Raw genomic sequence first — 13,435 nt, 5'->3', positions numbered from 1 at the left:
TTCATCACTGTGTAGAAAAGATATCACGGCCAACCTATAACATGCTTTATAGTTCTGTCTGCCAACATTATTTTCAAATTTTTCCGTTTTCCGGAAATACCCTGCATAGTAATTAGTAGGTTCCTCTGAACTGTATTATCGAGGAATCAAGGGATCTGGTGAGGGGCAATACTTGAGTGCCTAATTGCCAAGTTGTTTTTTTTTTTTTTAATTAAATTGTTTCGTGCAATATAAATTAACTATAAAAAGATTTCATTATTATAATAAGAAAAACAATATTTTATTTCTATAAGATATTCCTATTTAGTTATTATGTAGGTACCTACCTACTTAGTGCCTATATTATTAATATGCTTGGGTGTTATTTTTTGGGTATTAAGTATACTTAATAATATCCATTATATAAGTTAATAAGTTTCGTTTGAGCTTTGGAGGGGGCTGAAGCTTTACTATAATAATATTGAATAAGCTTGAACATTTTTAGGAAATGTTTGGGAGGGGGCTTAGACCCTAAAGCCCCACCTATTTTCGACTATTGTTATATCATATTATAATATAAAAATCGTACTGTACCTATTATAGAACAAGTGCCCTGACAACTTCTATGAAACGAGGATAATTATTTAGATTTAAATCTATATACTGGTTATCTGATTATTTTAAATAATAAAAATAAATATTTCAATAAACAATAATTATTTATACAAGCCAAATTATTTTCCAAGTATTCATACGTAATATTATCTATTTAAATTGGGCAATTAACCGATCATTTGGGTCTTTTTGTGGAGCAATATAATCTTAGTCATAATAACTTATACATAATAGATTATAATACACAAGGATAGCGGAGATTATAATTTTTACTAGAAAATATATAATAAATATTGATTGTGCGTATCAGTTTTTTTAATTTGTACATCGTTCATAGTTTATTTGTCGACTTGTAGCCGTCATTCTTTCCATATCGTATTAAAGTGAAATGACCATTGACAAAGTAGATTTCCTATTATTTATATTTTAATATTAAAATTTTTGTTCTATGTTAGTTTCATGTTTAATATGAATGAATTAATAATTATATATTATTAAATTAAATGGTGTTGTATTTCGTTAAAAAAAACCCTGTTAAGACAACAAATTGTGTATCAAACATCTAAACAGTAAATAGGTACTGTTTTTCTTAAGTAAGAACTATTATACATTAATATATAATTTAACATTTTCAAAAATAGATAAATAGCTATAATAAACATTTATATCAATATAATATCAGTATATATAGTGATTAATGATAGAAGCTCACTTATTTATATATTTATTTTATGTAGGTACATTACCTGGTACAGTATATATAAATTAATAACTTGAGTAAGGTATATATCCTATGGTCGTATCGGCAATTTAATATTATAAGAACTTATTTTTGGTAGGTACCTACATCATAATATAATATATATATTATATTGTGTGTATACATAATATAGCCATATAGCTACCGGGTACCTGGTACCTACTACCCATATTGTAAATTGTAATCGTATATTATGGTCAAATTTAAAATAGGTATATAAAATATAAAATGTATTTATTTTATAGGTACCTAGGTAATTATATACATATTTTAATTAATTTTATAAAATGTCTTTGCAAATAGTTATAAAAAAACAGATTTTTTAATAAAATTGAACGGATTACCTTGGCAGTTACATTTCAAAGTCTTGTCACTAAATACTAAATGGCTAACTGCTAAGTAATATTATTAAATAAATTTATAATCAATTAAGCAAATACTAATATTAAATAATTTAGATGCTTGTTATAGTTTAAAAACTTAAAATAATTCAAGATTTGAATTTGTAATCTTAGATTCTGAACGAAGCGATGAATGTATTGATTTTACAATGATGTGTTTTTTTTTTATTTTTTTTTTTGTGTCTGTCATCACCTTTTAGGACAGTAAAAGTGCTTGGATTTTCTTCAACAGTAACTTTTCTGATAGGAAAGTGAATCTAGTTGGTACTTTGGGGGGGGGTCAAAAGTAAAAATTTCTCAGTAGTTTTCAAAAGCGACGTGAAAAACAAAAGAAAAATTAAGGAAAAACGGGAATTTTTACGCAAAATCTGTTTTTGAAAAAATCGATTTTGGTCTTTGGTGAAACTCTAAAACGTATGACTGTAGATACTTGAAAATTTCACTGATTGTTTATATTAGCATTTTCTATACACGATACAATTTTGAAAATAATTTGATTCTTTTTGAGCTGTTTACGGATATAGTCAGTTTTAAATTATTTTAGTTTTTTTTTCTATAAATATCCATAAAAGCGTGAAAATTTAATATAAGGCTCCTGATATATCGTTCTAATAGCAGTTGAAAAATATTAAAAATACATAGGCACAATTTTTTTTTATAAGCATTTAAAGTTCAAATTTTGACAACATTTATCAAATTTATAATTTATTAATTATTTTGTAGTTAAAAATGTATAAAATGTTTAACTTTTATGGCTAAGGATTTAAAATTTAAAACAAGGCTCCGCGTAAATAGGTTATATATTATAAATTACTTTATTCACAATAATATCATCAAATATACTTGGTAATATCATAGATTGACTGACCGTTTTCGCTCAGAATCGTTTTTCTTATACAATGATATTATATCATTGAATTCAAATTTAACACCATCCATTACAGTGACCCACTTGTAACCTACTGTACAGCAGAGCGACATCCACTTATCCACCTTTTTTTGCTTATGGCTACAAATTTAAAAAAAATAAATATTTTTTGGAAAGTCTTTTTTTCAACTCCATAGGAACAATCCTATCAATAGGCATACTATCAATATTATGATTAATCAAGACATTTAAAAATATTTGGTTAGGTTAGGGTTTACCTAGGTATAATATCAATATTTTTTAATCAACTTTTAATATTGCGCTTTACTGCTAATTGCTATTGTTTGTACTACATTACAATGTACTGCGTTTGTACATACTAACGTACTGTTATATTCATAAAATCATGACTATACATTATAATTATGTAATTACTGCATGGTCTGCAGTATTTCGAATAATATATAATAAATATATATACTTTATTTTACATACTATCAGTGAACTGAAAATGACTAACTTATTTTCCATTGAAGCAGTAAAGATTAGTGAAGTATATTAATTTCTTTGAATGATTGCATTTAATAAATTCTGGTAATTTATCCTGGTAAAATTATTAGAAGTTTTCAATTTTTCGCGATATTTACCCAAATCCGCATTTTCACCATGATTAACTGCAGTGAACTATGATTAATGGATATTTTGGCCTATTTATGGCCACTGAATATGTAAAATAGGGTGAACATTATGTATTTTATAGGTGTCCATATGTTTTTAGAAGTACCTAACCTGACCATTATTGTACCTTATAAGCAAAATAGTGTCAAAATTCTACAGGGAGAGAGCTCGCGGAAGGGCAATGGTCTCAATATGTACCAACCTAATAATAAGCACGTGTTTCAAACTCTCATAAAAATTTTAGTTGGCATTACAGTATACAATTTTTTTTTGTTGTTTAAAGTAGACAAATTTTTGTGGAATCTTGTGTTTAATTTTGAAATCTATTAAATAAATAAAGACAAATGTCTAAAAATCTCTAAATCAAAATAATTTGTAAATTGTGTAGTGTATAGAAGGGATAATAGAAAATAGAAATAGTTTATAGAAGATGGTAATTTAATCATTTAGTAAAAATGTCATTGTATTTAGAGTTACAACAAAAACCAAAATCGATATTGTCAAAAACGGAGTTTGCGTTAAAATGTCTGTTTTTTCTAATTTTTTGTTTTCCCCTAAGCTTTAGGGAATTACAGTGAACTTTAAATTTTAACTCCCGATTGTACCAATTAGATTCACTAAGTAAATACAGGGCACTGCAGTTTATAAGTATATTATTTTTAAAATCAGGACCTCCGGGCTATGAAACATTTTTAGCGGGAAACTGTTTTCCCCACGCTTATCAGTAGGTTGAATATCCCTTGGAAGAAGTTGATCATTATAGCTGCTTTTATCACAAAATAGATTAAATGCTTTTGCCCGCGATTAAAGATAGTATGGTTGCCAAACGAATCTAGAAAAGTGTACCGAAATGAATCTCCATTATCAGTATTAAACAGCAGGAGACTTACGCACCAGCGCTTATTTGTTGCTGTGACTATAAATGCAATTACCTTTCAAATGTAAATTGTAGTTCCGTGATAGCTACTATGACATATAAGCGCTAGTGCTTAAGTCTGTCGCTGTTTAATTTAACTTTAATACTGATTATTGAGATTCATTTCGGTAGACACTTTTCAAGTATGGGAATCATGGGTCGATGGGCAACCATACTATCTATAGCCGTGCCCCGACCTTTGGACATGACATGTACATCACATCACATTACATTACATCACATCACATTGTACATAATATTATCTGTGATGCTTTTATTTCTATATTAATTTATCTACTATAACATCTTGTCCTTGTAAATGATTTTGACTGTTTGTTGTGGCGTGACCACGGTCTTTCTTAGAAGATATCTTCTAAGACCGTGGGCGTGACGGTGTGTTATCATATTATATTATCTACGTAAATGATAGAGATAAATAAACCGGCATGCGTTATAATATTATCACTCATCACGAGTATTTAATTATAATTTTATTACCATGAAAAAATGGATTTTCTACTTAGTACCTTTACAGATTGAGCCAAAATATTTAATATTCATCTATTACCATGAAACTGATTATAAATATCACTTTCAAATCGATGAGATGGACATCGTTTCACGTTTGACATCCATCATCATGACGTCCAATAACAAATCTTCGTTCATTTTTCAAATCGAGTGAGTAAGATTTACAATTTATAGCATAAAAACGCATATTACATTGGGCAAAGGTTTAAAAATGTGTGAAAATGGTACCACTCTAATGGATGTGTTAAAACCAATGATATACGTAATATGGGTGCTCAACGTTTGGTCACATTGACCCAAAAGCCACACGTTTGGGAACAAATAGACACAACGTTTGGACACATAAAATAAAATGTATTTTATAATTTTACCTGGTAAATCAGAGAACGTTTGGTACCCAACACACATATTATACAACTATACAAGACACGTTTGGGTATACTTTATATAAACACGTGATATACAATAGTATACCTTATCTTATAGTATACCGTTTGCGCTCAGAATCGTTTTTCTTATACAATGATATTATATCATTGAATTCAAATTTAACACCATCTATTACAGTGACCCACTTGTAACCTACTATACAGCAAAGCGACATCCACTTACCCGCCTTTTTTTAAATTTTTGTTTATGTCACCACCGTTTGGGGCAGTAAAACAGCTTTGATTTTCTTCAACAGTATCTTGTTTGATGATAAAGTGAATCTAGTTAGTGCATTTGGTAGGTCAAATTTTAAAATTCTCAATAGTTTTCAAAAGCGCTGGGAAAAACAATATAAAAATTAAGGAAAAACGGGAATTTTTTCGCAAAATCGGTTTTTTACAAAATCGATTTTGGTTTTTGGTGTAACTCTACAACAAATGAACGTATACATGACATTTTCACTGGTTTATATTTGCATTTTCTATACACGTTTTGAACTGTTTAGGGACATTTTCAGTTTCCAATTATATTAGTTTTTTTTTCTATGAATGTCAATAAAACTTTTATAACTAATGATTTAAAACTTTTACTGGGTTTCAATTTTATAGGTTATACATAAATAAATAAATAAATTGATGATAAGATATTAGATAGTAACTTCGGGGTTATCTGCTTATTGCACAAAAATGTATGGATTCGGTATTTAATGTAACAACCAGACCACTCCGGAGTTATCTATTTGTTGCGCTTAAATTTACAATCAGACGACTCCATTTTTACTCATATTTAATTTATTAATAATTAGTACGTTTGTTGCACCCATTTGAGAATAATTTATTTCTTTATCATATCAATAAATAAAACGATTTCGCTCAAAAATGGAGTTGCCTGGTTGTTGCATTGGACCCTTCAATTACTGTTTGCTAATGTTTGGTCTTCTATAATTTGACATGACTGTTGTTTTTATATATAATAGACTCTAATAACAGACAACATTTTAAATATAAAAAACAGCAGACAAACATCGAAAATTATATTTCAAGATATAAAAACGGCAGTATAAACATGTTTGTCGGGTTGATAAGTTCATCAAGTGAGGGTAGTTATATAATCAAATAATTATGTATTTATTGTTTATTCTATTACCACATATTCTTACTGTCCCTAAAAAAACAGATTGTATATAGGTGCCGTCTAAATAATAATAAAAAAAAAGTGTTAAGTAATCATTACAAAAAATGAAATTACAATTATATTTTTCATAATTAATTCTATTATTCTCAACAAGTTTTTTTACGGTTTTTAAAATTACAATTTATTTTATATATTATTTTTATATGTTTGACGTATACAATTTATTCTATAATATAACCCACTTATTATACGTGAGATCAATGATACTACATACCTTGATAACTATATGTGACATACAGGGTGTAACAGAAAGATTTTACAAATTAAAAATGAAAATAGATACTAGTTAAACGTTTGAAAAAATTATGAAAATTGTATAGATAATAAATTATTTAAGATTTACTTATGTCAACTATCTATCGAATTAATTTACTCCAAATATTTAAAAAATAAACTACTTGACTTAAATAAGTGTTTTCACCATAACATTTTTCCAAAAATTAGATTTACAAATTAGATATTTTTAACTTTCCCAAAAAAATTGAATAAAAAATTGTATTTTATACTTGTACCACGGTGGTCTATAAATTATAAATAAAAAAGTTTTTTATATACCGATAAGTACAAAATGTATTTAATTTGTCAGGTCATTCTTTTACAGTGTTACACCTTGTATATACTCATACCCAAATTATAATAATAAATGCATGGCATTGTTATGATAAGATTAAAAGCGTGTTATATATAAGGGAATTTGTTAACAAAATATTTGCATAACATTATTCAAGGCTCATGTGTAATAAGTTAGTGTCGTGCTTGTAATTGTTATAGTTTTGAAGCGTCTCAAAAAAAAATTCGTAACTATAATACTATGTTATATAATTTTGATTGATTCAATATAATATATGTAATAATAATAATAATATATATTAAAACTAAGATTCATTATATATTTGTTTTTAATTTTTAAATTAATTTTGTTTTATAAAGAATCTAAAATTTCAATTGCATTGTTATTTAAAATAATTAAATTGTTAGCTTTTAAAATTAATATTATATGGGCCCCGTGGCGTTTCGAAGTGTGGCAAGATGGGGCAATTTTCTCCCACCCTAGGCTTTTATTTCTGTTTGTCCAGATCTTTATTTTATATTTAAATTAACATAGTTATGTAATTATGTATATTTTATACATTTTAGACCTATATTTGATATTATAATATATTAAAGTTATAGGTGTTAACTTTAGAAAAAAAATCAGCATTTATTTTTTAAATTATCTTTGCCCCCTACTCATCCCCTGGAAAAATGACTGTGGATGCTTATAAAGGACTTATTTTAAAAAATTGAGTAATACATTTTAAAAAAATGTGCTTTTTACTATATTACATTTTACTGGTAAAAACGTAATTGTTGTGATTAGTGACAATTAGGACAAAAGGTTGTACTTACTTTCTTAAAAATTTGGTTTTCACTAAGTGAAGTCTTCATACTGATACAAATTATGTATTTTTATTTTGCATATTTTAGCTCAGTAGCTTAATATTGTTGTATATTTTAACTACAATGACGAAACATTCATGTTTTGTGGTGTATCAAACGAAAATAATTAGATGCCGTACTCGTAGATACTTCTTCGTAAGTTCTTGTTACGTAAATTCTTTTTTCTTTTTTGGGATTGGACAAGTTGATGTTGAATATAAAAGTAAAATAACGCAATTTTAAAAATATCTTCTCGTTGTATTAGTTTTAAATTGATGGATATTATTTATCTCTAGTTCTAAAAACGAATCCAAAAGGACAATATATGGTGCTATAAGAATAATTATTTTATTAACTAATTTAAAATATACGGTAATATATCAAGTAACAGTCATTACGTATCAATATAGTTATCCTTATATTTGTATCTAATATAAATATGTTTACCTAGATTGTATAGTTTAGTAACTGATCTCAACCGGTGTGACGCCAAAAAAAAAAATGTTTATTTATATTGTACATATTTAAAGTATAAATATACGTAATTATGATGGCGGTATGACGTGAAGGTAAAAACCACAGATAAGAAAAACGATTGTGAAGTTAGTCTCATTCTGAATTTATATAGTTTAAAACTATTGTTACTTTTTAAAAAATCTATGAACTCTTTAAGTGTGCCACCATTTTTATGGATCTAAATTAGATCTTTATTAGATAGTCATAAAGAAGGTTGAGAAGTATTGAAACTAAAGTTTACTTCATTGTCGTATTTTTAGACATTCCTATGATAATATAAGAATGGTTAGGACCACGGACTAAGATATAATGGACTGGAAACGACATGGTCGGCGGGGGTCGGGGGACGGCCACGAAAAGGTATCACTTATCTGATAAGAACACTGTTCTTGAAGTTTTCAGTGCTACCGGTGGTTTTTTTTGGCTACACAATTTGTATCTTGGCCCGTGTTAAATGCAGAGGGGCTGTGAACTCCAGGAACACCTTAGATTATATACAACATATGATAGGTTATATATAGGTTAGGTTAGATTAGGTTATATACAGTATATGATCTAAGAGGAACTTTGCCTCTGTACATATATTCGTGGCCGTGATAAGCTGCTCGTTTCCAGTCCATTATATCTTAGTCCGTGGTTAGGACATAAGAACTTATCACTATAAAATTTAGTGATACGTTTTTAATGTTATATTGGGCAAATATTGATAAATGATAAAAATAACATTAATGATTAATTAGTAATAATTAACGATCTATATTATTCTATATTCTAATTACAATTAATTATGTACGCAAAGTTTAGTGTAATTTGAATATTCCAATTTCCATTTTCAGGCACAACAATCACAATGCAAATTTGAAATTGACAAATATTATAAACAGTTTTTGGAAATAACCTTAAAAAAAGCCCCATATCGTCTTTCTCTCTTTACGTTTTCTCTTTCCCAAAAAAGCACACGTAAACTGGTATAGGCATGACGTCCTATCCATTTTTATATTATCTATGGCTATGATGAATATGTATCTATGGATAAGTTCAGCAGTCATTCCTGTTCCTAAGGCAGGCAATGCTTTAAAACTTACAAAGTTGATAATTGCTTGACTATTTAGATATTTTCGCGAGCATGTGGTCGTTTCTAAGTTATTCGTTATTAAACCATGGATTATCTCATTTTTATAAACGAATGTACCTAGTTTCAAAAACAACTTTAATGTTGCAGACGATATGAAACATTTTCAACATCTCGTGTTCACTAATTACATATTAATGGCTTTTATCTCTTCAGCAAGGTGCATGTTATTGCTACCTGTTTTAAAGTTACAACTTACAAGTACTCTGTATGAAAATATCACTGCTAATACTGAACCAAATTAAAATATAATAATATTATTATGTATGATATACCAATGCCATTATTGCCATTTACTATAATATATATATTATATACTATATTTCCTACCATATGTCCATGCATACAAAATATATAAGTATTAATTGATAGAAATTACAATTTCACAGCTATTCATTAGTTTTTAATTTATTTACTGTTATTTTAGATATTTATACATAGCAGCTGACAGTTGTGAAACATAGTTGATAATGATTGAAATTACTCATATTGAATCTTTAATCGAAAAACATGACACTCCTGTTAGAGCGAATTTGAAAGGTGATAAGCGCAATATTTTTGTATTGTTGGTGTTGTATACCTTACAAGGAGTACCGTTAGGTTTATCCTTAGCAATACCTATTATTATACAAAACATGCATAAATCATCATTTAAAGAACAAGTAAGTCAAATAATAGACTATTTATTTTTTAAAAAAAAAATCTTAAACTTGAATTATAAAATAATAATAACATTTTTGATATGAATAGGCTAAATTTAGTTTGGCAGTATGGCCATTCAGTTTGAAGCTTTTGTGGGCACCATTAGTTGATTCTTTATTTATACGAAAATTGGGCCGTCGAAAGTCATGGTTGATTCCAGTTCAATATTTCTTAGGTATAAACAAATGTTTAACATTACACATTTACACATAATTGAAAAATACAAAACTAAATACAATTGAAAAGGTGCCTTAACATTTTTAATAATGTGTTTTGATTATTTTATAGGTATATTTTTCTTCATTACTGGTTTTCATATAAACGAATGGCTAGATGATGGTAGTAAAGTAAATATTAATGCTTTAACATCAGTATTTTTCGTTTTAAATTTCCTTGCTGCCACTCAAGACATTATTGTAGATGGTTGGGCATTAACCATGTTAAAAAGGTTTGTGTTTATCATTGTTGAAAAATATAAAAATTTTTAAAACGCTAATTAATAAAATAAAATATGTATACCTATGACATAGGTAGGTAATTATGCACTATTACATGTGCGTATTAAATACTAATTATGTATTATTTTGTAGACGAAATATTAGTTATGCTTCAATGTGTAATGGTGCCGGACAAGCTTTCGGAATATTTTTGGGTTATATTTTGCCAATTTTATTGTTATCGGAATCATTTTGGAACAAATGGTGGCGTACTACATCCATACCAGGCGGTGTTATTACTTTACAAGGTACTACCTATACCTATCTATATATATTATATACTTATATAAATATATAATTAATATGTTTAATGTATACTAAATTATTGTATTTTGTCCCTATATAAAATATAAACATAATTGTTTTAATAATAATATTATGTTTAGGATATTTTTATTTTTGGGGAATTATTTATATAGTCATTACCACATTGGTAGCTATATTTAAGTATGAAAAAGATTATTTGTCAGAACTCGATGCTGTTGATCTTAGCATTGCCAAAACGTATATGTTACTTTTCAGTATTATGAAATTACCTAGTATCAAGATGTTTGCTATAATTTTATTGACTATCAAAGTAAGCGTGTTTTTCATTAAAGTATCAAACAATATACTTAATTATACTACAACATTTAAATTAATTTAGATGAGTTTTTGTTCAGTCGATGCCGCGTTTAAATTGAAACTTATAGACAGTGGAATTACCAAAGACGAAATTGCTGCTATAGATTTGTTATTTATACCTTTAAATATAAGCTTACCGTTTTTCATTACAACATTTACATCGAAAGAAAAACCGTTGAAAAATTATTTTAATACTATACCCTACCGGTAAAACTAAAACCATAATAATATTATGCACTTATTATTACATTTAAAATTATCTTTTGATTAATAATTTCTTTCTTAATCAGTATGTATAACACTTTAAACTATTCTTTAGATTACTGTTCGGTGTAGTTTTAGCAACTATCGTTTACTTTACACCTTATTTTTTGGTTCAGACAGAGTCATTACTTATCACGCACAAAGTATTTTTAGTGTTGATGTACAGTTTACAGCAGGTAAATATATTCACTTACCTAATGTTTTGTTTATATACCTATCGTTGTCTCTTGATTGTTGTTTGATAGTTTTTACAGATTTCTGTTAGTTAATTAAATTGCTTAAAATGAATGCACAATTAAATTATTAAAAAATTTATCTTACAACTATAATAATAATATGTACCTTTATGGTTTCTAATATTTTGTTGAGAATTTCAATTTTCGGTCACTGATGTTGATATACTGACAAATTTATATTTTCGTTTCCTTATAAGTGTTTATACCCACCTAAATCACTTATAAATGTATCTAGATTCTAGGTATATTCTATGTGTCTTGTTTGACTGTTTTCATAAACTCATAAATAAGTTTTAACATTTATTTCCATTTCAGTTAACTGTGAGTATTATGACATTGACGGCAATGACATTTTACGCAAGTATAAGTGATCCAAAAATCGGAGGTACAAATATGACTCTGTTGACTACTATATCTAATTTAGGAAATGTGTGGAGCAAAACTGGAGCTCTGTGGCTTATCGAATTCTTGACTTTAAAACGATGTTCTAACGATCCTAGAAAATTATGTTCAACTTCAAATAATCAGAAGGTAAGACAGTAAAATAAATAGGTATATTAAATAAATGATTATATTTTTAAATATCCGTCCGTCTACAGGAAATTTGCAGTTTGTCTGGAGGAACCTGTGAAGTTTATATCGACGGCTTTTACATAGAAACTGTCATATGTACAATTTACGGAATAATATGGTTTTTTATTTTTAGAAAAATCATAAATAATCTTCAATCCAAGCATGTAAAAGAATGGCATGTGGAAATTAAAATAAAATGAATATAAAGATATAATGTAGGTACCAACTAAAATAACAATATAATTATTTAATGAAACATTAATTGAAGCTTTTGAAAAATATTTTAAATATTGTTTTGTATCTTTTAAGAATTTTCATTCTTATATATGTACGTATATTCAATATATTATATTTCAGAGTAATCGAAATAACTGTTCATAACAAACATTGAAATATATATAACCTATTTTGAATATATATTTTTACGTTAATATGATTGTTGATAAATATCTTTGTTTTTATTTTTCTTATTGTTAAATTGTACCTCGAATTGTATAAAATACGCGAGATCGAATAATACAAACGCTGCGCCGCCGTTGTTTTTCCAGTCCCCGATCGTAGAATAATTATAATTAATAGGTAGGTACTTGGAATAGACATATACCTACGTTTTGGTTTAATTTATAGAAATATAATATGTTATAACTGATAAGTCATAAGATACATTCTTAATATTTGTAATTTGAAATTTTTTTCAAAATCCAACGATCACATCCAATAAAACCATTATAAACGACAAAAAGAGACGATCCGTATGATATGTCTACGGATTAAGAAATCGGCACGCACTTATAACGGTAAAATGTGTGTGACTTAATTATATGCCGCCAAACTACCAGTGAGGAGGAAAGGCAAAAAGGGTATATGCCACCAAAGAATAATCTAGTTCCGAGGCTCACGATAACCTTTTGAAAAAGCCGCCTACCACTCTCTGGTCAGTATATCCTTGTCGTCCCTAAAACCAGTGCATGAGCACCAACCAAAAGAGTAACAACCTCTTAAATCTCAAAACCGATTTCAACGAGCGACAACTGGACGTCTTATGTTAAGCCATAATTATTACGTTCTTTATTCCGATTTGTGTTTTTGAAGTATTACTAT

The 13,435-nt window shown here is 27.6% G+C and overlaps 1 protein-coding gene across 7 annotated transcripts; it reads left to right on the top strand.

Moving 5' to 3' along the window:
* Positions 1 to 961: 961 nt before the first annotated feature.
* Positions 962 to 12,765, top strand: LOC132950385 (acetyl-coenzyme A transporter 1-like). 7 transcript variants are annotated; one of them, XM_061021809.1, is made up of 11 exons: positions 962 to 1,171; positions 4,753 to 4,898; positions 9,866 to 10,100; positions 10,189 to 10,315; positions 10,429 to 10,588; positions 10,731 to 10,885; positions 11,024 to 11,214; positions 11,284 to 11,468; positions 11,581 to 11,701; positions 12,077 to 12,292; positions 12,361 to 12,765. In XM_061021809.1, exons 3-11 carry the CDS (start codon positions 9,909 to 9,911, stop codon positions 12,532 to 12,534), a joined length of 1,521 nt encoding a protein of 506 aa, XP_060877792.1. In that variant the 5' UTR covers positions 962 to 1,171; positions 4,753 to 4,898; positions 9,866 to 9,908; the 3' UTR covers positions 12,535 to 12,765. The 7 variants fall into 7 exon arrangements, with proteins under 7 accessions (XP_060877792.1, XP_060877790.1, XP_060877791.1 ...); XM_061021807.1 differs by having other exon boundaries at positions 962 to 1,187; XM_061021808.1 differs by having other exon boundaries at positions 962 to 1,187; positions 4,742 to 4,898.
* The last annotated feature ends 670 nt before the right edge of the window (positions 12,766 to 13,435 follow it).

The sequence above is a fragment of the Metopolophium dirhodum genome, chromosome 8, assembly GCF_019925205.1.
Source record: "Metopolophium dirhodum isolate CAU chromosome 8, ASM1992520v1, whole genome shotgun sequence".
NCBI lineage: Eukaryota > Metazoa > Arthropoda > Insecta > Hemiptera > Aphididae > Metopolophium > Metopolophium dirhodum.
Note: the sequence above shows the minus strand (reverse complement) of the source record. Positions and strands in the feature narration are given on the sequence as shown.

Excerpts from the sequence above, each read along its gene's own strand:
- LOC132950385 (XM_061021809.1), top strand. The coding sequence starts at position 9,909 with ATGATTGAAATTACTCATATTGAATCTTTAATCGAAAAACATGACACT. Across the intron at positions 10,316-10,428 it reads TCCAGTTCAATATTTCTTAG|GTATATTTTTCTTCATTACT; the intron begins GTATAAACAAAT and ends ATTATTTTATAG. Across the intron at positions 10,886-11,023 it reads CGGTGTTATTACTTTACAAG|GATATTTTTATTTTTGGGGA; the intron begins GTACTACCTATA and ends TATTATGTTTAG.